Here is a 26,371-nt window from a genome sequence, read left to right as displayed (position 1 = left end):
CCGGAGCATGAAAAAAAAGAGCAGTGACGGAAACAGGCTTGGCTTCGGCTTGGCCTCAGCTGATGTCTTCCGACAGGGTGCGGGTCTATATTAGTGCGGGCGCAGCCGTTTCCCGTCTGTGCAGCTCTCGACGGCGTTTACGCGGCTGTCCGAGACTTGGCAGCTGTGTTGCTTGGATTCTCTGCCGGCGAAGCTTTACTGTTTACAACGGCATATCAATGGGTGTACCGGCAAAAAAGCAAATACATCCACTTAACGATGTATACAGTCGAGAGTATGGGAGCGCGTGCCGCACGTACGGTGCTATCAGCGACGCCTACGTGTATACAGGTGTGCCGCCCAGTGTGCTACCCCATCGCTACGCCACTGATTAAGAGCATAGCGCACGCGGATTTTAATTTTGTGCCTCTCAGCACTCGATGACAGACGTACGCAGGTGCGCGGTTGACGCAAAAGACCAGCCATATGTGTGCAGGTTTTATGAGTAACGCATTTAGATGTAAAGCGTATTTTATCAGTTCGATTTCCTCAATTTTTGAACCCACACGGTACACATAAGAAAATCCCTCATAATCATGCACACTATAGATCCAAGCAGCCCAACACTTTCACCCCATATTTTGGACGTACCACATAGTTCAACAATGCATTTTTTTGTTTAGCACAATAAACAACCGGGATTGCTTGCCATAGCCTTGTATTCGCTATTGATTCACATCGCCTTACAATCCTGTGCGTATTAACTCTCAGGCAATCCTCACTGTTTGCACACGTGCAAGTTCCTCAGAAACACAAAGAAACGACTCGGAGGCGGTGACGAACTTCGAAAGCGTAATAAGTTCACGCCGACGTCATTATTTCTCTTACGAAACACGTACAAAATGAGATGCAACAACTCGATCACAAACAATAGCAGAAATTGAACGTTTGACGAGTTCTGCTACGTTTTCAGTGTTTGCTCACAAACTCTAATAGCATTCTTAATTGAACTACACGGGGCATCGTGGAAAGCTTTCGAGGCGAAATCCAAAACTCATTCTCCTCGCCAACGTAAACAAGGGAGCCGCTGCAGCGACCCGATTTATCAATAAAAAAGAAAGAGTGCCCATTCTGTTGTTCTACAGCGGTCTATCTTACCCAGCCCAATACAAACAGCCCAATGTCTCGCTGGAAGCCTATCATCTTCGTAAACACAGCACAGAAACCGTCGATTTCGTTGCACGTCCTTAAGTTTCCCGGATGGAGAAAGTTTTTGCGGCAGTGTTTTTCCACCCAGTTCGCGGCGGCTAGCAATTAAAAGTCTGGGAGGACCCGTGCCAACGAGCTTGGCACGGGTCCTCCCATTAGTTGTAGCCCAACTTCGAAGTAGTCCTTCACTTCATTACAAGCCTTTAAAACATGCGCCTCGGGCGGGACGTTTTCGCGGGGCCAACGATACAATCCTCCCACTCGTTAATGTTAAACCGAGCCCAACCGCAATCAATTTCTGAGGTAGATTTTAAATGTTCGATTCCTGAGACACACTTTTGCTATGCAGTCGTTAGCGACTCCGCCTATATGTTCTTTACAGTGAAAGTACTAAATACATACATACATACATACATACATACATACATACATACATACATACATACATGCATGCATGCATGTATGCACACATACATACATACATACATACATACATACATACATACATACATACATACATACATACATACATACATACATACATACATACATACATACATATGATGTAAAGTGTTTAAAAACCATGAGACAAGAAAAAGCTTAAAATTTCCGCTGCTTCGGCAGGCAGCCTTGCGAGTATTACCGACCTTTTCCAAAATGCGGTGACGCCGCCTGTACTGTGCAGTTCAACCGAATACAGTCGCAAATTGTTGGTAAATTCAGTTTTCTCAGACATAGCGGTCTCTAAACTTCTGACGCCAACTGCACGCACACAAAATGAGCAGCTAGCGCACACTATAATGCGAGATAACGGTATACGATATGGAAACGATAAGACTGCACGGAATAGCAGTATAACCTTTAGACAGAAAGTGAGACATAAGCTCCAAACTCCATTACAGAGTTAAGACAATCGTGGCGCATTTTGCAGGGGTCGGTATGCTGCAACTGGCAGGGTAGTATTATGCGCCCCCTCCCCATTATCCTACCCTTTCCCTTGTCATTTCATATCTGAAGGCCGACATGGCAGTTTTCACCTAAAATTTAATTTCCGCTCGTAACTTAATGTTTTCAATTGCAGCTTTCTGACTTGAGTGCTGAAAATAAGCGTGATAAGCGCGAAAATAAGCGTGAAATAAGCAGGATACAGTGTTGCAAATTATTGTCAATTTAGGAGAGTTGCTTGCTGGGCAAGTTGGTACATACTTAGTTAACAACAAAAGAAGCCACAAAACGTTGAAATCGGAAAAAGCAGAGCAGCAGAAACAAAAACACGTCTCTGATCTTTGTCTAAGTTTCTGCTGCTCTGCCTTTTCCGGTTTCGACGTTTCGTGGCTTCTTTTGTAGTTAACTAAATATTGTCAATTCGCCGGATACTAACGCTTTGCCTGCGAAGCTTCTCCCCCTCCCTTTCCACCTCTTCCCTTCTTTGCCTCCCTTCGGCCCACCGCTGTGTTGGCTTCGTTTAAATGGGTCCTCCACCTCAAAAGGTTGCCGACCCCTGGTGTACTGAATTGCGTTATTCCGCAGTTTCGGAGAAGAAAAGGAGACCATAAAGAAGATTGTTTTTGCGAAGTGAAAGCATAAAGTTGAGAGAATCAGGATCGACCCGCGCGTTCCAGCTGCTGCAGATGCAGCACTTCAGGCAGCACATGGTTAGCAGGAAGCAGTCCAAGATTTCGCGAAAAACGTACCAGGACGAAAGATTAAACCTGTGCGATAAAAGCTCGATGGCGCGCGCGCGAACGTAAAAATACACCACGCGTCCTGGAAAACGCTCAGGTGTCACGTCACGTCACGTCGCGATAGGAAACAGGATGCCCTACTTATAAAGACCCACTGACGCAATTGGAACGGGTGCGGAGTTTGCGCGGAGCTTTTTCTGCCGCGTTGCCATGACGAAGGAGGCACTAGATACACCATTAACTATATCAAAACACGCGCCCCGCCATCCTACGGCGCATAGGCGCCGCCTATATTTACTTCAATATTTTTTTATTTTTTTTACAAGATACTGCAGGCATGGAGCCCAAGCAGGAATGGTACAGGCAGTAAGGCAATCAATCCAAGCATCACACAGCATACAATATTCCAATCATCACACACATACAACAATAATGCAACCAAGCTTATGATAACAGCAATGAATTAGGTGGCATTGCGAGAATCGCATTTTTTATTTACCAAAAGAAAGGGAAAGCAACTGGCACTAAAAGTAAGCAAACAACAAAAAGGATAAGTGGATAATAAAACTGCAAATCGTTTTTACATCCCCAGGAAAACATGTGCGTCAATAGAATCTGTCGGCTTCAGCGCGCCAACTAAGGTATGCTGCCAATATAAGTACGCAACCACATTTCAAAGGCCACAGAAAATAACGGCATGCATGAAATCCCACACGTGGGCTGGTCAAAGAGACGTAACACAAAAGTGACAAAATAAAAAATAAAAAAGCGCATTTTGTTGAATACTGGTATGCCCGAGGCATGGTCCTCGTTCGGGAGCGACTCTTCCCACAAGAACGAGTGCAGTTCCAACAAACTCTCTCTCTCTCCCCCCCCCCCTCCCAGCGCCACCTTCCACGAAGACGCCGCCGAGCCACGTGCAGTACCGGCCAAGGCTTCGCCTCCCCCGCCGAGCCACCGTGCAGTTACGGGGAAAGCTGCGCCTCCTCCGCCGAGCCCCGGAAATTGGTCTCAGAGAAAAGACCAAAACGTGATTTGAGGCCGTGCCGGCCCGATGTTTGAGAATTTTCGCCCCAGCCGACGTCATCGTGCTGGCTGGCTCTGTACAAACGATAAACTTCTGCTATAAACGTTGCTACCTGTTTTGTTTTACAAAACGTTTGCCTTCCTACTACGCCTCTGGGCGAAGGCTTCAGCGAAGTCCGTTCGACTACTCGCCGCTCTCGGCTACTGCTACCATCACAACACAGCGAATTCCTAACAGTCGTGGCAGCGGTGGGATGTCATCAAACCCGAATTCATAACAATACTGAGGGAGTTACGTATGAAAACTATAACAGTGACAGTTTTGAGAAATAAGCGAAAAACATACGAAACCTGCTTAAGCTATAGCATTTGGTCGGCTGAACTCGAGACAGTCGGCCATAGTCCAGGGTCCACGTAAAAATTCTTGAACCACAACCATGTGCGTCGATAACACAGACTTGAGGTCAACAAGTCACCGTCAGAAGACGAGCATTCTCCGACTTTTCACCCACTTCTCCGTTTCCTCCAACGCTGGTTAGTTAACGGACCAGACAAACGTCTTAGTGTCCCTGTCCTTGCTTCCCTTTCGCGGCTTTTAAATTATAATAATAAAGCGGTTTTAACGACGGAATAAAGCTGCAAGGACGAATACTCATAGAAAAAAAAATTAGGATCGCACGGTCCCTTACGCCTTTACCTTGGACAACTAAAGACGAGTCACTCGATGTGGCTATTTCACCATGAATATTAATTACATCGACGACTAATACTAACTAATAAACTATCACTAACTTCATTGATTAATTTAATATTTGAGATTTTACGTCCCAGAACCACAATATATGATTATGAGGGACGTCGTAGAGGAGAGTTTCGGAAATTTCGACCATCTTGGTGTTCTTGAACGTACAAGTGCCTCCCCCGAAATGCGACCACCATGCATGGCCGGCGCCGAACCCCCGACTACCAGGTCAGCAGCCGAGCATGAGCAATGTTCCATCGCAGCGGACGACGAAAGTCATCCACTGTGGCTATTTAATCATTAACGTTATATCGACGACCAAGTAACAGTACCTAGTTTTGATTTTGCCTAATTACAAGAATGCTGAATGTGCTTTTGTTATTGTCGCGTTATTAACTTTGGCTACTTAACTTCTACCGTGGCCCCGACTGACAAACAAGAGTCTGAATTGACGAACAAGGGTCGCCAACTCAGAATTTCGAACGATACAAGGCAGGGGAGTAGCCACAATTTTTTTTCGGCAAAGGGGGGGGGGGGGGTGTCATTCTTTATTTCAGGAAGGGCATTCTCTTAAAATGGTCGTTTTTCGCTTTGTATGCCATGGCGAAAAAAATTGGGGGGGGGGGGGGGAAGGGGGTGCACGGGCCAGATGTTTCCCCACCATGGCTAATCCCCTGATTCAAGGTTTCTTTATTAATAAACTAGCTGCTCAACTAAACATTCAAAGCTACGAATGATCTTATAGACAGAATGCCTATTGAGCCAGAATACATCATATCAGCCGGAACTCGTGTGGTTTTAGCGCGTAATCATTGGGCGAAAAAGAGAAAAGAAGCTGGTGAGGGTCGAATCAAACGAGTCCCCCTTATTGCGTTCGAAAAAAAAAGAACAGTTTTCCTTCCATTAAATTGTAGCGAACTCAAAAAAAAAAAAAACCACCGAATTAACGGGAGTCGAACATTTTCTGCACAAAGGGCCAAGCGTTGTTGTGCGCTACACGCCCGCTCCACGTATCGACCTTTCTCCCGAGACGACCGAAGGCTGTAGAGATGCGGACACAGGAAACCAACCAATTGCTTCCCTCGATTTCCTCTGCAAGATAGAACTGATTCGTGCGAAGCGGTCATCATCGCGATTCCGCGGATGCTGCTGCTGCTGTTGCTGCAATTGCTGGAGACGCCGTTGCCGTCGACACGAGAAGGGCTGCCGGACACCGAGCGATCAGCACGCCACCACTTCTCCATCGACAACTTTCTTTCCCTTTCTTGTTTGGAGGCCCCAGCCAGCGCTGAACAACACGCCAAGATGCCAGCTGCGCACGTCCCATGCACCACGACCGAACACACATTCACCCTAGTTCGTTGCTGCTTCATTGAGGGAGGCGCACGTGTCTGCGGGCCTTGTGTGTTGTATACAAAAAGAAGCGTAAGATGAGGATGATAATGATGATGATGGCGTCCTCGTATCGATGGCGCTCACCCACAAAGGGTAATAGGCCAAGAACTCGGCGGCAGGATGTTTCAAGTAAAGGTCTGTGAAATGAAATCAAGCTGGAACTCTAATTTAAAAATAAAACACAAAATGAATGAAAATGCTTAAAATGAACAAACGGTCAGACCATCCGAGCCTCCCGACGAAATGAATGAATGCGATACTTTATTTGAACTCCTGACAAAAGTAACAACAGATTGTTGACAAGAGTAACAACGGAAAACCAAGAATAAGAATAGGTGAAAGTAGATTAACACAGTAATATTTTTTTACGTATTCGAAGACAATAGAGCGGACATCCCTACAGAAAAAAAAAACAGAATACGCATGCACGTCTGGCCACCAGTAGACTGCAGTTTACTTCTTCTTGAAGAAGAAGAGCCTGGAAACTGTGGCACACAGCCACGCTGTGGGATTGACCAAGAACAGGGTAGTTCTAACGAAGTACTACTATTTTGATACCAAGGAAAGAAGATTACAATACTTATGAGAATAGACTGATCAGCAAAAAGTATTCGGCACTACAGTGAAGCAACAATATTTTACTCATGTATAAGCTGCTATTTTTTGTTCATAAGAATTGTTTGCTCATTTAATATTTATGTATAATCAAAATACGATTCTCTAGCTACTTTTATTTTAATGTAATATTTTCCCTTGCCCGACATCTGTCTTAACGTTAACGTTTCAATTACCCGCCGGTTTTTTAGCTAGTGCACGAGTGGATAGGAGATTGGTGTGCTGTTCGATGTTTGTGCATGCACGTTAAAAAAGAACACCAGACGGTCAAAATTTCCGGAGCCCCCTACTACGGCGCCTCTCAATCACATCATCGTGCTTTGGGGCCGCAATACCTGAGTTATTATTATTATTATTATTATTATTATTATTATTCGGTAGTATCCTGCAGTACTAAAAAACTAGCAGGCAAGCAAATGCCACGAAAGATTTGGACAAACAGCCTTCAGAATTTGTCATTCCAAAGCCTGATAACCAACTCGACCACTGGAAAGAGATCTAATAAAGACAATGTTCTATGTACAGCAGATAGCCGACATTGGCGAAGAAGAACCATCAATAGTCAGCATTTCGGGTAAAGTTCTCATTTGCGAGTAAATGCGGCAGCGAAGTTAAGTCAATAATTATCCCACTTCATAACTGTTGAAGTCATCAGGCACGAGCGAGAAGGCAGGAGGCTGGGTTACGTGGACACGGGTTTATTCCAGAACCACGTTCTAACCTAGGAGCCCAGCCACGCGCACCTGGAGCACACACGATCACCCTTCGCCTGGCTTGTACTAGATGGCAGCATCTACAACAATAACGTGTTACAGATAGCGAGTGGAAGACAACCAAAAAAGCATTTTAATAATAAACGTAAGAGAAATAACAAAGTTGAACAACACAAATAAGTGCAAGCACGCATGGCAGACGCGCCTGTATCGAGCGATTATTTTGCCGCACTAGCAGCTTCGGCACGAAACCCCTGTCGGCTCTTATTAACATCAACCAACCTAAGCGTGACAATGAACAGCGTTTAATACACATCATACATTGCTCGCGCTTCTCCTCCAGCGAGTGTGAAACGCCACACAGATATAAACGACAGAATAAAGAAGCGAAGTGAACTACAAGTTAAACCACACGAACGTTGAGCGGGACGACGCAGTAGCAACGTTGAAAGGGCAACGTCGGTTAGCGAAAACGAGTCTCCGAGAGGGGCGCCTATCAACAGCCGCCTCCTCTGGGCGCGCGAGGGTGGCCAAAGCAAGCACGAAACCCCGGAGTCATTTCGCCCGCTCCGCGGGGCTGTTGCGCGAAGAGCCAGCCTCAGCTACCGCCTTCTTTCATCCCAGTTGCTACACAGATTGACAAACAGGTACTGGCAGGCCTGCGATGAGAGAACGCCTCGGTTTTGCAGTCCCCCTGGCAGTCAGCCCTTTTGCACTTCGTCTCCTAATTCATAACAACGCTTACCCCCTGTTTCGCTACATCAGCGGCGAGTGGTGTCGCAAGTCTTGCTCTCCCACGTCAGCCTACTATAGAGGCCAGGTTACGACACGGAGCCCGGGCTCCACTGCTCTCAGAGCCCGTATGTATACCTATAACGCCGCGGGAGAGCGATTTCCTCACGCGCAGCGAGACGGGGGCAGCAGACGCCGCTCCGTTTCTAATTAACGCGGCCCGCATAAAATACTCGAATAAAAATTCGTTCGCGCATGATCAGTCTTAGTGAAGGTAATTTCATCTCGCTCGTGACTCTGGACAGCTTCGCTATAGGCTAGACTCATTGGAGGTTGAGACAAATTGGCGAACGAGTCAGTTAAAGCGCGCCGCGTAGTATAATATAAGTGTCTCCGGACAGGTAAGCACAAAGAGAGAGAGATAGACTTTATTAATTTCCGGCAGATTGCTGGGATGGTCTCCCACCTAGGGGCCAACGGAGAGACCGTGTCTCCCGGCAGCTTCCTTGGCCTGCTGGATTGCCTAAAGTTGCTTGTCCAGGCCCGAACTGAGCACCGCAGTCCACCAACGCGCCCGAAGGTCTTCATTGGAGGCCGCGACCCCAGAATTTCTGACTAATGCTGGACGTGCCCATAGGATATGTTCGAGAGTGGCTCTGGTGGTACAGTACTGGCATAGATTAGAACTATAGACGTCAGGATATATGTGGTGCATGATGACAGGGTTCGTGTATGTGCGTGTTTGTAGCTGTCGCCACTGAACGGACTGGGCCCGATTAGTAAGCACAAAGACAAAAATAATTTGCGCGCATTCATTTTTCTAATGAACGTTTGTCGGAGCTCGCAATCGTGTCAGCTTCCACTGCGTCATACTTCAGAAATGTCGGAGTTTGATATGTAATCTCTGTATACAAAAAAAGATCATAGAATTAAAAGAAATAAAGTAAGGTTTCAATATAATATGAAGCTGAGACGTAACGGCACATGCGATAACATCAGGCTGTTTAACCTACGAAATAGTAGATTCTTCACACGGAGAAACGCGCCCACAATTTTTCAATAACGGTTCCTGACCACGGTACACAGGGGCGGCGCCAGGATGTTTTTACTGGGGGGGCAACCACGAAAAGTGAGTTCCTCTGGGGGGGCAAGCTAGCTCTGCTCCTACTAGGTTTTCAATATAAGCTTCCGGGCACTTGGGTGGGCATAGGGGGGGCAGGCGAGAATTTTGGGGGGGCTCCAGCCCACCCTTGCCCCCCTCTGGCGCCGCCCCTGACGGTACAGCAGCCATCGCTCACCCATAGCGTCTGTTAGGCGGCAGAAATTTTTTGGATTGACACTACGTTAGCCAATGCAAAAAAGAAACTCAGCGCCAGGAGGAGTACGTTCCGCATTTGAGAATCAAAACGAAAGCGAGACCAGTGGGACAACATAGAAATTTGCGCAAGCTAGGACTTGCGTTGCGGTCTAAATCACCGCTCGGTCAACGGTATACTCTTGGCTAAGTCGAGTCGGATGGAAAGAGCTTTATTGCTGGCACGGCAACTTCGCCAGCAAAAACCAGTCACCCCCACAAGAGAGCATGCGGTGGGCTTCTCCCATGCACATTGTCGCTATGCGCGAAGCCTACACACCAGGAAAGAGGACGATCAGCGTTATACGTAGGAAAAAAATGCAAAAGTACGCTCTACTAAATCCCATAAGAAGGCGGTATCTGTACTGCAGCTTTTCCTGAACAAATTCAGTACGCACTCCACGATTATAGACACAGGAAACACGAGGCGCACGCACTAAGCCTCTTGTCCCTTGTATCTGTCTTCGTGAAGCGTGCGCTGCACTTGACTTGTGGTGATGAACGGCCAACTAGCTCGAGATGTGTTGATCAAGTGTCACTCTCGCTGGACGCAAAGTTGATGCTGACAGAGTCGGATGATTTCTCAAAACAAATTTCTCAAGTTTTATGAGCAGCAGCTAAGATACGACTGTTATGTTCGCCGTACTATGCGACGCGGGATCAGTTTAGACTAACCGGGACTCTTTTTTTTTAATGAAGACTAGATTTCGTGCCAATCGAAATGCGACTAACGCGATCGGGACTCGAACCCAGTTCCTCGTGCTCTGCAAAGCAACGTAATGACCTGCAGAGGTTGCGATACAGTGGAAGCAAAAGTAAGGGTAAGGTACTTAGTAGATGCTGTTGTGACCGGCGCCAGAGCGGAAGAGGGAGCGGCGCTCCTTTAATCTTCAAACAAGTAACCGAACGACCGGCTGCCTACTGTTAGGACCGGCGCCAGGTCTGACAATGGATCGGCGTTCCTTTTGATGTTCCTTTTTTAGTCGCCAAACGGGCTGGCGGCCTGTGTCCGCCATGTATTGTTCCCCCCTGGCCGGAGGGTGCGGCGTCTTGCCGCCACGACACCGTGAGCAGTTCGGGAGACCACAAGTGCCGCTTCTTCTTTGGAAGATGACGGCGGCGGCGGCGGCCGGAAATCGTCCCGCTAATTGAACGAGTCGTTCGGCGACCATTTGAAGCTTGTTTACGGCGGCCCTTTCGATGGATGCAGTCATCAACTTCAGACCCCTCGCCCAGCGACACCCCTTGACGAGGAGGAGCCACGTTCGTGCCACATGGCCGTGCAGTGACCACACTTCAATTTTGAACGTTCACGTGGACCGTGCGTGCTCGTCACCCTCGCGGGTAATGTGTGATCCGTGGTTGGACGGTGCCCTCTGTACGCGGTCCCCGATCTAGGGATCTGGGGAGGACAGACCCTTTATAATGAGCCCCCACGGCTCATTCGTGGGTGCTTTTTTTCGAGAGCAGAACCGAGCAGAACCATGTAGAACCAAGCACCATGTAGCGCTATGTTAGGAGACATGTAGAGGCCTGCCACGTTTGAGAGCTCACCGTGTAGGGAGTTCGCAATGTACATATTGTAAATAAACCCTCTTCAAGTCTCTCTTCCTCCTGCCTCGACAACTTCATCCCGGACCTCCGGTGTCTGGAAACCCCGGTCGCAACAACTGGTTGGCAGCGGTGGGATACGAGTCTGCGACGGAGAGCGACATGTACCGGAGGCCAGCCGAAAGCCCTGGAACTCGGCGGGATCGAAGCAGCGTACCACCACCGCACGTAATGGGGTGAGTGCCTGGCTTTGTGCTTGAGATATATCGAGTCTTTTAGCCTAAATTCGTTAAAAGATAGATATGACCAACAACTGCCTGGCCACTGTGGTTGTTATCTCAGCACAAGGCAGCACTGGATGATTATCTGAGCAAGTACGCTAAAGCAGGAAAGCTTAGATGATTCAATAGGAACAAGGGGTAATGTTTCAAAATTTCTAAGGGTACGTTGCGGGTTAAATTTTAGGATGTTGTAAAAAGCAGGAGTGAAAAATTAACAAGAAAAAGTAGAGAGGGATGTTGGCCACGTAGTGCTACTTGGGTGCTTAAGCTTGTGGTCTCCGCTGTGAGATTTGCCAGGCTTCAATTTCTCTAGACCCAGAATTGAAGCGCTGGTGGGTTTGTGTTTTGTCACAGCTGAGCCAAAGCAAAGTAGTCGCCATGGATCTTACGAGATTGACGAGAGAGAACCTGCTGAACCTGTGTTGGGATCTGGAGCTAGATTTTAATGATGATATGCCTGCTTCTAAACTCCGCGAAGTGATTCTCGAAAGCAATAGTGACAATGAGGAAATCGAGCACTTCGGGAATATGTACTTATTGGACCAGAAGGAGGAAGTACAAAGGGCGCAAAGAAAGGAAAGATGGCGCCAGGAGGAATTGGAAGCTGAGCGCAGGCATGAAGAACATATAAAAAGGATGCAGGAATTAGATGAAGAGATAGAAAGGCTTAATTGTGAATTGGTGGCATTGCAGCAGAATGGTCAATCCATAGATGTAGCGCACGAACGGTGCGATGTAGCGGCGGTGCCGTTTAAGACCGAAGCGAAGGCTACAGGTCAGACATCTGTAGATGAAGTGCACGAACGGTGCGACGTAGCGGCGGTGCCGATTAAGGCCGAAGAGAGGGCTACAGGTCAGAAATTTGCAGATGTACCGCACGAACGGTGCGTTTCAGCAGCGGTGCCGTTTAGGGCCGAAGAGAGTGCTGCGGGTCTGATATCTGTAGATATAGCGGCGGTGCCGTTTGAGGCCAAAGAGAAGGCTAGTGCCTGTAAGGGAATGGAACAGGTTTTAACCCATTCTGAGGGAAAAGAGCTCGCGGTCACAGCAGGGTGTGAGGGTTCCGTGGTGGGGGAAACGAAGTTAAGATTAACAGAGTGTTCCATCGAACCTTGCAGCCCTGTAGACCATGTTGATGAGCGTCAGAGGCGGACGAAAGGCTCCAGGTTTGGCACCAAGGAATGTGCCAAACGGAGAAAGCGTCCGAAAAACAGAAGCGCGGCAAGGCTCGCGATCAGCGCGGCGCGTTTGACGAGGACCTTCAAACGGCGTGGCGGATTTGCGAGAAAAGGCCCGTTGTCTTCTCTGACTGGCTTAAATCGCAGGCGTCTGAGCGGCCGGAGAGTAAGGAACAGAAGTGCGCAATCTACGCGGCCGCGGTCTTACGATGAACTGATAGGCAATCATCAGGACTGGGCGCGCGAGATGGCGGAGGAGCATATCGGTGATGAAGAACGTCAGAGTAGGACGAAAGGCTCCCAGGTCCGCACAAAGAAGCGTGCACAGGGGAGAAAGCGTCCGAAGGGCAACAATAAGGCAAAGCTCGAGATGAGCACAACGCGTTTGAGTAAGGGTTTCAAACGGCGTGGTAAAATCGCGAGAAAAGTGCCGTTGTCATCTCTGACGGGTCTGTATCGTGTGCGTCCGAACCGCCGGAAAAGAAAAGCGCATCGTACGCGGCAGTGTTTGAAGGAGAGATTGCTAGGCAATTATCCAGACAGTCCGCGCGAAAAATCAGATGAGCATGTGGGTGCTGGTGAGCATCAGAGATGGGCGAAAGGCTCCGTAGACGGCACCAAGAGACGTGCAAAACGGAGAAAGCGCCGTAAAAACAGGCAGGCAGAAATCGCGACGCGTTTGAGGAATGTATTCAAATGGCGGAGCGAAATTTCAAGAAAGTTGCCGTATCGCAAGCGTCCAAGCGGCCAGAGAACAAAGAAAAGAGAAGCGCATGGTGTGCGTAAGTGGTCGAAGGGCAAGAGACCCTTCCGTTGTTCTCGCGGTGCATTGGACGGGGTGCGGGGCAAAAGAGTCGGTGGTTTTCGAGGGGCAGGAAGCGACAGCAAGTCGGCTTCGAGGAACGTCGCGGGGTTCGGTAGCAGGGCGATTGACGCGTGTTGTAGACCCCGTTTCTCGAGAAAATCGTTCCGGGCGCGACCACCGCGAGTTCGACTCAGAGTTGTTGCGAACAGCTGTTAGCCTCTCGGAAAACGTCGACTCGGGACTGTTGAAAGGAACATTTTGTTTGTTTTTGTGATTTTGTAAATAACTCGTTTGTACCTTGTTTTCGTTAGCGCTCTATCATTTTGGTAGCCTATATACGTTGTATAGATCTATTGGAAGGATAGTGACACGCATTAGAGCGTACAGAATTAGGCGTTTGTCATCGGCACCGGAGTTGGTTTGTATGCGTCCGAGCCGCCGGACAAAACGAAAAAAAAAAAAAAGCACGTTGGGTAGAAAGGCAGACCCTTTCGTCGCTCTATCGACGGCATGTTTGATGGACTGCGGGAGTGCGAGGTACTCAGCGAGAGTAAGAACGCAGGTTGTCAGCGCAGAGCTTTGCGGGGGTCGGAGGCGAAGCGAATGGGTTTTGCCATTGTTCCATTTCCCGTTCGCCTAGAAAGACCCACAGGACGCGACACCGCGCGTTAGTCCCAAAAAGGAGTAGACATCCGTGAGCTTTTGACGATGGTCATTAGTGGATTTATTTTGTTTTGAAATTTGCTTTTGACTGTTTAAGTTGTTTTGGATTTTAATGTGTTTTTTAAGAATCTCGTCTACCAAATAGTGTTTAGGTAACACAATTTTGGTTTTGTTCATTTCTTGGGCGTTGTACGTTTAGCTAAGGTAAGCGTTGTGCGATTGCATAAACGACACGCATAGGAGCCTGCGTCATGGTAGATACGTGTAAATGAGCAGGAGCAACGTTATGAACTAATTATGACTGAGCGTAGAGACGCAAAGTTATTGCTTGCGAGATTTTTCAGGATTCATGCGAAACTTTTTTTTGTTGTTCATTTAATGTTTTGTTCGCATGTGTCCGGTGTGTAAGAAAAGCTAGCTCGTGAGTTTATATGTATGCTTTGTGAAAGTGGCAACAGCAAGGGAACGATTAGGTGGTATCTCATCCAGGCAGGAGCACTGTGATGTGCGTTTGCGGATATATAATAAAGATGTTCCTAATGCAGGTGCAGCACGGCAGTTATGCTTTCGTCTTCTCAAAAGGAATTGACGACTGGCTTTGGCGGCACTAAATTTCGGGAACTAAAAGATAGCGTGAAGTAAAATGCTTTATTTTATGAGTATGATACCTGGTGGGTTACGGCGGATTGCTCACGCAAGCACTCGGGTATGCCACGGTGAGCGCATCACTTGACAGTTAGTTTTCTTGAAAGCAGTTTGATGGGAAGATTATTATCGGATCGGGATTAGGAGTTTTGGTGAAACCTCAGAGAAACGTCCCGATTGCTGCTTTGTGTTTGGTAATACCGCTTAAGTAAGGTTGCTTTTGGATAATTTGTCGGACTCGACGTGTCTCAGTGCGGGCAGGGTGCTCTCCCGTGCCTGTGGTGGTGTGTATGAATGCTTTTCCCAGAGGGGAGCCACAAGGAGCGAGAGGGAAAGAGTCCTTGGCTGAGCGTCATCAGCAGTGGCCTGGAAGACAGCACTACACAGCGACACTTCGGGCAACCTGTGCAGCTGGTCACCCTCAGGTCGCTTCTCCCGCCGGCGGACGAGCTGTTGTGACCGGCGCCAGAGCGGAAGAGGGAGCGGCGCTCCTTTAATCTTCAAACAAGTAACCGAACGACCGGCTGCCTACTGTTAGGACCGGCGCCAGGTCTGACAATGGATCGGCGTTCCTTTTGATGTTCCTTTTTTAGTCGCCAAACGGGCTGGCGGCCTGTGTCCGCCATGTATTGTTCCCCCCTGGCCGGAGGGTGCGGCGTCTTGCCGCCACGACACCGTGAGCAGTTCGGGAGACCACAAGTGCCGCTTCTTCTTTGGAAGATGACGGCGGCGGCGGCGGCCGGAAATCGTCCCGCTAATTGAACGAGTCGTTCGGCGACCATTTGAAGCTTGTTTACGGCGGCCCTTTCGATGGATGCAGTCATCAACTTCAGACCCCTCGCCCAGCGACACCCCTTGACGAGGAGGAGCCACGTTCGTGCCACATGGCCGTGCAGTGACCACACTTCAATTTTGAACGTTCACGTGGACCGTGCGTGCTCGTCACCCTCGCGGGTAATGTGTGATCCGTGGTTGGACGGTGCCCTCTGTACGCGGTCCCCGATCTAGGGATCTGGGGAGGACAGACCCTTTATAATGAGCCCCCACGGCTCATTCGTGGGTGCTTTTTTTCGAGAGCAGAACCGAGCAGAACCATGTAGAACCAAGCACCATGTAGCGCTATGTTAGGAGACATGTAGAGGCCTGCCACGTTTGAGAGCTCACCGTGTAGGGAGTTCGCAATGTACATATTGTAAATAAACCCTCTTCAAGTCTCTCTTCCTCCTGCCTCGACAACTTCATCCCGGACCTCCGGTGTCTGGAAACCCCGGTCGCAACAATGCGCGAGGAGGAGCTGACGAAAAGCTGTACCAGCGGCATTAATGAAATTGCTCTACGTATTTGTACGTTGCAGCCTTTAGACATAACCAAAGTTTATTACGCGCGCAACACACACACACACACACACACACACACACACACACACACACACACACACACACACACACACACACACACACACCGAAAAGGAGTTTGTCTTTCTCACTGACTTCACCGACACCGCAAGATTTTCGTGTTTACAAATTCCTATAATATAGTCTGACACGAACGCACGTGCGCAGGGCTGTCGTTCCTTCCTCTTCTTCCTCTACGTAAACAGAAGACGGAGCAACCGTGACATACGGGACAGAAATAAGCGAACACAATGCCAGTGGTTTTCAATTCCCATGCTCCTCTTAGCTGTTTGATTGAATCGCTGACTGCAAGCTTTGAAGTCCGAGCACATACTTTGAACATAAATAAATAAATATAAGTATCGCAGCATACAAGGCACGGGACACTGCGGTAATATGGACTTGCATTCTGCGTATCTTTCTTCTTGTTGTTGTTTTTGACGGTCCTCTTTCAGCCACTCGTCGGGTCGTTTCGGCGGCGGCGAAGTTACAATGACCGCTTCAGTGTTATCGCTGTCTGACATTTTCGTCGGCGCACACAAAAAATGACGTCGGCCTATGGCATTGTGAAAGCGTGTATAAGTGACCCCCTCCCACTCCGGATATATATATATATATATATATATATATATATATATATATATATATATATATATATATATATATATATATATATATATACTAGAAAAGCACGAACGTGTGAAAATAAAAAAAATAAAAATAATAAAAAGCCATTTGAAGCCCCTGTCGCGCCGAGACAAGCTCTCAGACATATATCACCAAGGTTCTTCGGTCGAGTACCGAGAGATGCCTCTATTCATGCACATCGCGTCGCGTCGCAGTGGACGCTAACGCACGGACATGCAACTCGGACACAAAACGCAGCGCTAAGAGAACGGCGCGAGGCGTTTATCACAGGGGACAGGTGACGGCGACGAAAATTACAGTAGCGACCTTTATCGCTCGCCCAGAGGACGATGTGCGTAGCCGGCTGGCGTGTGACGTATATAGATAGCGTAACGGCAATACGCCGCAGAATTGAAAATCGTGAAAATTGTAGATGGTTCCAATCGAATAACTTGCGTCTTCCGGCGAGACAGCCAGAGGTCGGAACCGTTCTATTGGCCTGGGCTGCCCGTCTCAAACGCCACAAAGCTTTTGCAGAGAGATGAAGAAAAAAATGGCGAGGAATAAAAAAAGAGGGCAGAACCAAGTGAGCGGGTAGCATGGGAGGGGGTTAGAGAACGTACGTTACAGCAATATTTCAAGATATATATAAAAAAAACTGGAAACATTAGAAATGTCTTCTGCCCAAGTTTCGCAGAACACCGGAAAAGCCTTTCACAATACATGAATATATATATTTTTTTCTCTAAACCGCGCATTCCGTGGCATAAAATGCTGTCGTGTATTTCGCCAACTTCGAATAAAATTGATATACCAATTGAAAACAACGCTGCGGCTAGATGCTCGAGCGTGGGTTTCAAGATTAATTTATACGAAGTGAAGTTATGTATACGCACAGACGGGCCGTTTGTCGTATTTTATCCATGGGCGTGACCAATGCCTTTTTTTCTTTCTTCAAACCTCTTTATCTTTATTTATTACACCAGTCACGGTGATCTAGTGGCTAAGGCACTCGGCTGCTGACCTGCAGGTCGCGGGATCGAATCCCGGCCGCGGCGGCTGCATTTCCGACGGGGGCGTAAATGGTAGATAGAGGCCCGTGTGCTCAGATTCGGGTGCACATTAAAGAACCCCGGGTGATCGAAATTTCGAGAGCCCTCCACTATACGGCCTCTCTCATAATCATACGGTGGTTTTGGGACGTCAAACCACAACATCCAATATATTTATTTATCCCTCCCCCCTTTTTTTCCTCCTTCCTCCCTCCCTTTATTTTATTTTACGCGAACGCTGTAATGAGATCCCAACAGACGACTTTGATGGCGTACGAAGTTTTCCGCCACCAGTATCCGTAGCCGAGATCACATGACATAATACACATAATAGCGCCGGTGCTCGAAACCGCTTCCCTTAATGACCCCGTACAGGCGTCGCGTCGGGCAAGAAATCGCGGCATAATATGTATAATACAGCAAAGTAGAAGAGTAAAATAACAAACAGGCGTCACATGATGCAAATTGCGCAACGAGTGGCTAGTTAAGCGCTTCTAACCTCGTACAGAGGGCTCAGCCGTAATTCTTCATCGTTATCAGCTTAGAAAAAAAAGCACTTAAATGTCTTAAAAATGTGTAGCAGGCTCCTCACTTCTCCTTTCCTATTTAGCAAAAATTATGACAATTTATGGCGTACAGTGTGTACCATGCAAGTGTACTCGTATAGTAGTCGCCACAAGAGCTAGGCCACTCTTCCAGCTTTTGCTGTGACTGTGCTGCGACTAACTCGCAGGCCCGGTGGATTATTAATATCTTTTTTCCTTGGAAGTGGGTGCGGGGGAAGGGGTGTTCGTCCATCATTTACGTATGTTCGTACGTGCGTTTGTACGTGTGCGTGTACATGTATATATAAGAGTTGTAAGATTTCCAGGATGGGTTTGATTTTGTCCCAAAGACAAACTCCATTACGCTTATGATTTCACCATAACCAAAACACGGCCGTCGCTGTGCGACAAACGGGTGTTAGACGGGTGTTCTTACAACACCCGTTGTAAGAACTACACTTGGTAACAACTAATTTTACTTCATGTTACCAACTAGTACAAACGCATGCTTACAAGACGCTACAGATGTCGCGGTTTTACGTCCGAAAACCACGATTCGTTTATGAGAGTTTCGACCACCTGGGGTACTTTAACGTGCGCCTTAATCTAAGCACACGGGCATCTATGAAATTTTGCCTCTATACCTAAATGCGACCGCCACGAGAGGGATTCGATCCAGCGACCTTCAGGTGAGAAGTGGAGAACCGCGGCGGCTCCCAGACACTACAAAGCACTCGGACAAAAATAGCCTTGTTTAAAGTATATCATGCCTAAATAAAGAAATGGACAACTCAATCAATAAACGGAAGTTCATGGGGTCTCTCGCATACAACTTTAGGACGACTCGAAGGCGATGGCTTCAGTGCCGATGCATTATACGACCAGTCAAGAAATCGACAAGACGTTTCGCACGTCGTGACACATTCCATGCTTGTCGAGCCTGCTCGGGAACTGCCCATTTCTTACCCCCGTATTCACAAACGCTCCTCGACTGGACTTTCACCCTTCACTTGACAGAGTTGCGCACTGCGCCGCTGCTCGGCTGAAAAAAACGCTGCGCAACTCAAGAATAGCGGCAAATTATTACTGATATGCAGTGGTTTTCCTTGCCTAGAGATGGTGCTTCTGTCGGTTTTTTCAAGTGAAGGTGGAGCGATGAGTGAAGGGGCGTTATAGAATACGGGGGTCAGGCATATCACACGTGGCTCAGCATATCCCATGACCAAAAGTCATTCCCGCCTTATTCAATAGGCATCAGTAAACGCCGAGAAACGCATGTGCTTCCCCCCCCCCCCCCCCCCCTTCATTTTTGTGCTCTCCAAACAGACGGCGCCGCTCCGCGGAAGCTTTCCACAAGGTCCGCTGCATGCCAGGATCACCGTCTTTATCTTATCCGTTAATGGTTTCTTTTTGTTTTTTTTAATGTTTCAAGCTTTCGTAAGGACGATGTGCGCGCGCATCTCGCACACTCACTCCGTTTGTGTTCTTTTATTCTTGTTTTTTTACGATTTACAGTCGACGATGTCCTGTCACACAAGACCACCATCGCATGAGACATGCATCGTCATCAGCATCATCCTGATCACGCCTGCGCCAACGTAAACTAACCTTTCTAAACAAACTAACAACGTTGGCGGTGTCGTTGGACGAACTGGGCCTCGTCGAGACACATCCGATCATATTACAGCTCGCAAAGCTGCAGTTCGGCCGTAAAATTTTATAACTCGACATCCGTGGTAGGAGGTCAGTCACCATGCCGGAGATCAGCACGACCAATCCGGGGGCAGTAGAAATGCGTGGAAAAAAAAAAGGCTCGGTTCCGATTAATGCCGCCATATTGTGAAACAGCAAGACGACAGCACACGCCGGAGAGAAAGAGTGAGAAATAAAGAAGAAGGAGGAAAAAAATGGGGCCTACAGAAAACACGCGGCCAAGGCCAGCGAAGGAAGGTCGCCCTTATCGCGAATAGGTCGGGCTGTCGACGCATCCGTCAACGTTGCATAAGTGCCGCGGCTGTTACAAAATAACAGGAATGTAATGAACGAAGAGGCAGCACTCATTCGGTATACAAGCGCGCAAAACAGTATATACATATTTGGTTTGGACCATGTTCAAATTTATTGACGATATGATAATGCATTTAGAAGTTTCAAGCTAACGTTAGCGAATTTGTTTGATTTTCTGTTCAAGTTTTCCAACTAGCTGAGTCTCAGATGTGTGTGCATAGGGTTGTTGAGTAATTGTACAGGTACCCAAACATCATGCAGTTTTATTAACCGTACGCTGTACGACTTTTCACTTAACTTATTTTTTCTATAGGCTTGGAACACCTGGCTAAAACATGTATTTCGAATAGTATAGGCTTTAAGGTTTTTAGACCCTGGCCGCGTACACTGATTCGCGGTGTTTCCTTTTAAAGACCGGCTTCGGTGACCGATTGTAAATCTCCTTCTGAGTACCCTTACGCACAAGGGCAGTGCTTTCACTGCCCCTCTACTTTTATCACAAGTCGAGGGTAGCGTACACTGGAGGCACTGGACGACCTCTGTTCCTTTCCCCTTCTTGAGACCCCTCTTTCAGGGCCGTTGCGCGCGCTAACCTAAAATTCTTCCCAAGTCCCTTACCAACCCCATACACACTTGAAATCGCGCTCGTGGGCGTTTGTATAGTGCGATGTTCCCTATTTGCGAGCATACAGAACGTTACACAGGAGCCCATCCAGCGCTGTGATTCGTCCGATTCGTTTACACAAATGAAGTAACGACGTAATACAGAGGCATCATGCGTTATGCAAGCCTGACTGACGTGTGCCACGCCGTAATATACGCTACATCTGGAAAAATTTTACGATTCAGTGTTTATTGAAACAACGTGCTTGGCGGTGAAGAGCCGTATACATGCAGCTATCGAGGCGTCATGGAAAAAGGACGTTGTCTGAAAGTAGGCACTTTTTTTTTGTCTACTTGAAAGAAATTACAGATTCTATATAAAGCAGCACGACACTTCAGCTGCGAGATAATGAAATCCAAAGCGCATGACCGAAAACTCGCAGATGGGCATTTATAGCTCACCCGTTTCAATTCGTGCATTAATACACGTAAGCGTGGCGCAGTGTAACTGATTGCTATAATTAGTAAAGCGCTGTTGATTAGTCCAGTAGGTAAGATTTCTCGTCGAAGTAATGCCGACGCCACTTCGGCTATAGTATAGATAAAGTACAGCAATTATGCTATCTGTCACAGGCGATTAGTTTACGGTGAGAAATATACAGGTACACGAAAGCGACAGGCTCGTGTTCACACAAGCTTATCATTCACGTTTACTATAAACCACAGCTATAAACCACATCTGTTTGTGCGTTTTATACAAACGTCCGCGACGCTTCATTGCAGTAAATGTAACGCGATGTGGCGCAAAAGGACGCTGCGCATTAAATTTCAAAAGAGAATCATTGGAGCGCAGATACGTAATCACAAAATGCTTTAAATTTGATATCAACCTCTGGAATTTCGATTTGACTTTTTTTTTCTCTCACATGGGCCTATATTTTCGATTCGTGTTGATCACCAGTTTATGCACGCGTATGACGTAACTCCGTTCCACTCAAGTCTGCTTGATCAGTGAATTCAGCTGCTCAGCGTTATTCCGCCAAAGATAATCTATGCATTCGTTTAAATGCCACGATCTTCGAGAAGTCGCTTTCCGTGAGCGCCCACAACCGAAAGAGCATATTTATAATAAATTAGAAAAAATAGGAGCTACAAGAAAATGTTTCTGTACGTGCTCCAGTTATGGGAAAGTGCCTAGACGTCAAAGTCTGACTTATTCTAGCAAAAAAAAAAAAAAAGAAGAATATTTACAGCCATTAAATGTCCGTCACAACGAGGGAAACGGCTGAGCTGACAGTTAGCCGCCATCACAACCAAAACCGACACGCTATTCCCGAATTACTTAATATTGAAGTGTTACGGGCAGGTATCAAACCTTGCTGTCCACCACTTGTATCTGATTTACTCGTTCGTGTAAAACACAATTCGAGCTACAGTTCTTAGTTACTTACTTACTTACTTACTTGTCGTGTCGTATCTTAACCGAAGGAGACCACTGAATGTTGCACGTACGAGGATGGCTACACCACATCACGTTTCGTTGTGCGGTGATGTAGCCCGCGAATGCACATGACGCAACGAACTATGTACCGAAGCAGCGCGAGGTGTGGATAAGTGAGTTTGAGTAGCACTGTTTGAACGCATTGTTTGAATAGCGATTCAGTGGGCGGCATTAGTACATTTATCCGACTTGGATAGCGGGGATATAACAGCTGAGCCGTTTCAGAACAACTCCGCGGGGAGCCGTCGCCGCTATAATGCACGGTTACTGAGCTTTTCCATTGTTTCGGGCGTCCGTTGTAAATGACGACAAGCCCGTCGTTCTTACGGTTGTTTTTCGGCGCTTTAGCAGTGGCGTTTTAGCAAAACAAATGCGAAAAGGACTTTTTTTTTCTCCAGGTGCAAGTATCTCTGTCGTAACGGTAAAATATCTTTATCCACATGCAGATCTTAGAAACGAAACTGACTAACAAAGTGCATCGAAAACCAGTCGACTATTCCGTTCATCGGGGACAACACTTAAAGGAATTCTCACCGGACAATTTGTCGACGTCGCAGTCAGATTCGGCGTCATTGTCTTGAGTTTGTCCCTTTGCGACTTCCAAGTTAGTGACGTTGATCGCTTGCGAAAGTACGTCCGCGGACGAGTTGTTCATTTCCTCGGGCACGGATTCCGTCGATTGTTGTCGTACCTCGGCGTTTAACGAAATGTCCGTGCAACGAAGGAGATGAAAGCGTCGGTAAGAGGGCGGCAGCTCGTTTCAGCGGCGCACACAATCTTGCTTCGGCAATATCAGACAGCGACCATCCACGCAATTGACGGCGTAGCTAGCGCAGCGTCAATTTTTCCGATGCAAGAGTCGCACAGCTTCTCCGGATCGCCACGGATCTGGATGGATGCATGGATGTATCTCTTAGACGGAGACATGCGCTTCAAGCGGCGAACTAATGTACTAATTTTGTAAAAAAACTGTTTTAAAATAAAATGTTTGGTTGAACTATACCATACATATAAATAAATTCAAACTATTTAATAGCTCATTGTATTATGGTTTTGTTTGTGTTTTATTTAAAACTGTTAAAATGACATAAAATATCCAGTCACAGACGTCTTCTAATGTTGCTGCTTGGAGGCTGCAGCCATTGCAATCTAAGATAAGTACATCATTTATCCAGACAGCGTCGAGACTCGAGACGCACGTGGTTACGCTTGTTTGTCGGCAGCCAGTGCTCCGTGTTTCGAGCGCTATCAAATCATGGGAAACGCCAAGAAGACCAAGAGGCGGCATCGCCAAACGTACAGTGCCAACCACAAGAAGAAGATGAAAAAGAAGCTGAAACGCCAAGTGAAGATCAAAAGCACGCTCATCAAGCAAGCCTGGGAGCAAAACAAAGGCATTTTCGACAACATGCGCGACATGGGCCTCGCTGCGGACGCAAACAAGGCCATCCCCATGGATGTCGATGCTCAACCGACAACCAAAGGCAAGCGAAAGACACCCGCTCCAAAGGCACACGTCGTTGCACAGCTAGAAGCTCATGCCTCCGAGCCTAGGCCCAGCACGCTACGAATGTCTGTCGATGACGTCAAGTTCTGCGTCTACATGCTGGAAAAGTACGGCGAGGACTACGCTGCCATGGCGAGAGATCGCAAGAATCACTTCCAAGACACGCCTGCCCAGATCAGACAGAAGATAAACACCTTCAAGAAGATACCCGAGCAGTGGAACGCTTACATGCGGGCTAAAGAGATCGCTTGACGGAGTGGTTGGACATGTGTTGCTGTAATAATACACGTGTTTTACAGAAGAAACTGATTTGTGTTCATTCTCGTCGATCGACGTTGGAGCTGTCAGCGGCTTTGGTCGTGACACAAAACGTCGTGTCATGTGATGCTGCAGATGTGACGTAATGGTTTTTCGCGGCGGCTACGTGCACTTTTGGTTTTGGGCACAGATGGAAGTCGTAGGGGCAGTCGCATGAGCAGCCCGTCACCTTTTGTTGTTCGTTGTGCCGTGCTTAGTGGGGAAGTCGGTACACATAGATGAGTTGTCGGGCTGTGCTCAGAAAAGTGCATTTTCATTATTCGCAGAGCAGTGCTGTGTGCGTCGGCACTGACCTTTCTTCATGACGTAATGACTAGCGTTTCTGAAGGAAAAAAAAAAAAAAAAACAACCCTGCTTTATTAATGCACATGTTTCGCATCTAAAGGTACAATAACATGTTGCAGCGTAAGTGGGCCACTAAAACTGAAGCATACTTAGTATATATCAACACTACAACTTTTTATGCTGGTGTACTGTGGGCTCCCAGGGTTCCGCAGAACCCACAGTAACCCTCATTACGAACATGCCCCTGCATTCTCTTCGCTAAATTTGTATATTGGGCGTAACTAACACTGGTGCCATATAGTGCACAGCTTATTACGATTAAGCCCAATTTTGATCAAATTGCCCCGCACTGATTTACTCCTTTTTCCAGTTTGCATAAAGAAGCCAGTCGTAATGGAGAAATTCTAATCATATTGGGTCCGTTCGCGATCAAGTGACAGACGTCGGTGTGACGATTTACCAGATACACACTTCAGCAGTTGCTGCGGGAAAGACCATCAGCATTCAAGACTCCATGTGGTGAGCACTGTGTCCATGTGGGCGCCTGAGAGTATGCCCTGTAACCTAAGCTCTTTCAAATCTAGTGGAATGTGAATTCATTGGCTGATGACAAAAACAGTTTGTGTGGTTTTATGTGCCACAGTAAGTTATAAGGCACACCGTAGTGGGTGCTTTGGAAATATAAACCATATGGTGTTCTTTAACGTGCTTTGAGATTCTGCAGTACATAGGTCTCTAGCATTTCGCCTAAATAAAGATAGGACGGCTGCAGTTTTGATCGAACCTTCGACTTTTGGGTCGGGAGTCGAGCACTAATCATTACACCACCACAGTGGAAGATGGATGCAAGGTGGCCATTGGTGTATTGTAAGGGCTCACAGGCATGCTTACGAGTAGAGTTACTCGTGATAAAGGGGAGCTGATGTCACTGAGCAGTCTTGACGTATGAAGGCTGGTTTGACACACTTTGTCCAGAACGGTAGTAGTTGCCTCCGTGTTTTTCAAACATGGAGGCAATTCCTCCGGCTTGGACAATTTGAATCATGTACTGCTGCTCTTTGGCCATCAAATAAACATGGCCATATGGGGTATTACCATCATCGGACTATTAGAAGCACGGTCACGCTCAGCCTGGCAATAGTGAAATGCGAGTAACCACTGCATGTTGAGCAACCTTTGCATGTGTAGCACAGAATCTGCTTAAAGGGGTCCTGAAACATTTTTGAGCATGATCAGTGAACGCTGCCAATCGGTTGTTGAGGCTCAGAGAAAATGCGAGCCAAATATTATAGTGCAACATGTGCCATGGAATTCACAATAAATTCTCAGTCAACCAAAAATTGCTTTTTTTCCCTCGACAAATGATGATACAAGCTCAAAAATCACTTGTCACAGCCATTGTATCGGCAATTGTTTGATTTCAGTATGGCACGTTTGGTCGTTACTCAGGCCGCTGCGACTTGTTCGCGCTCGTGTGATCGCACTAAAATGCTACGCATTCTAAGAAAAAAAGGAAAAAGTGCTCAAGATCGCAAGGCACATGTGTCGTGTTTTTCCATGCCATCTCTCCTTGCTTAGCTTCCAATGCTTTCATCAGCACAAGAGAAGGAAGAACCCATTTGCCACGTGCAACAAATCTTTGTGACAGCTCATGCTGGATGGTTTCTAAAAATTTTTGCGGCAGTGATTTTATGAGGCAATAAGCTCCTCTAGTGAATCCGTTTCATGGCTGCTTAAAAAAGTGTTGCAGCCCCATTTTAATGACTAAGTAGGTTGTGGACTTTGCTTTCAATCTTTTGCTGTTCAGATTACCACAACATTCACCGCAAGGCCATGAATCTTAGTGCATTGTGGGGGAAAAATTAGTGGGCGAGGTCTCATACGCTCTGGGAAAGCGTGCGGTGTTCTGGGAAAGCGTGAGGCCACCGAGTACGGCGTTCCCCGCTTTGTGTTAACACC

At 47.3% G+C, this 26,371-nt stretch overlaps 2 protein-coding genes across 6 annotated transcripts in view; one reads left to right on the top strand and one right to left on the bottom strand.

Moving 5' to 3' along the window:
- The window catches only part of AMPdeam (AMP deaminase), a 115,157-nt gene extending 91,982 nt beyond the window's left edge, over positions 1–23,175 (bottom strand). For all 5 annotated transcript variants that reach the window (XM_075892662.1, XM_037422834.2, XM_037422835.2 and 2 more), the window contains exon 1: positions 22,837–23,175. In XM_075892662.1, the coding sequence (XP_075748777.1) occupies positions 22,837–22,957 (121 nt within the window). In that variant the 5' untranslated portion in view covers positions 22,958–23,175. The remainder of the gene's footprint in view (positions 1–22,836) is intronic.
- A 282-nt stretch (positions 23,176–23,457) lies between these two features.
- LOC119171936 (nucleolar protein 16) lies at positions 23,458–24,114 on the top strand. Its single transcript, XM_037422833.2, has one exon. The coding sequence runs from the start codon at positions 23,558–23,560 to the stop codon at positions 24,059–24,061; it is 504 nt and encodes a 167-aa protein (XP_037278730.1). The 5' UTR covers positions 23,458–23,557; the 3' UTR covers positions 24,062–24,114.
- Positions 24,115–26,371: the final 2,257 nt, after the last annotated feature.

Source organism: Rhipicephalus microplus, chromosome 4 (genome assembly GCF_043290135.1).
Source record: "Rhipicephalus microplus isolate Deutch F79 chromosome 4, USDA_Rmic, whole genome shotgun sequence".
Lineage (NCBI taxonomy): Eukaryota > Metazoa > Arthropoda > Arachnida > Ixodida > Ixodidae > Rhipicephalus > Rhipicephalus microplus.
This window is presented reverse-complemented; position numbering and strand designations above follow the sequence as displayed.

Excerpts from the sequence above, each read along its gene's own strand:
- LOC119171936 (XM_037422833.2), top strand. The coding sequence starts at position 23,558 with ATGGGAAACGCCAAGAAGACCAAGAGGCGGCATCGCCAAACGTACAGT.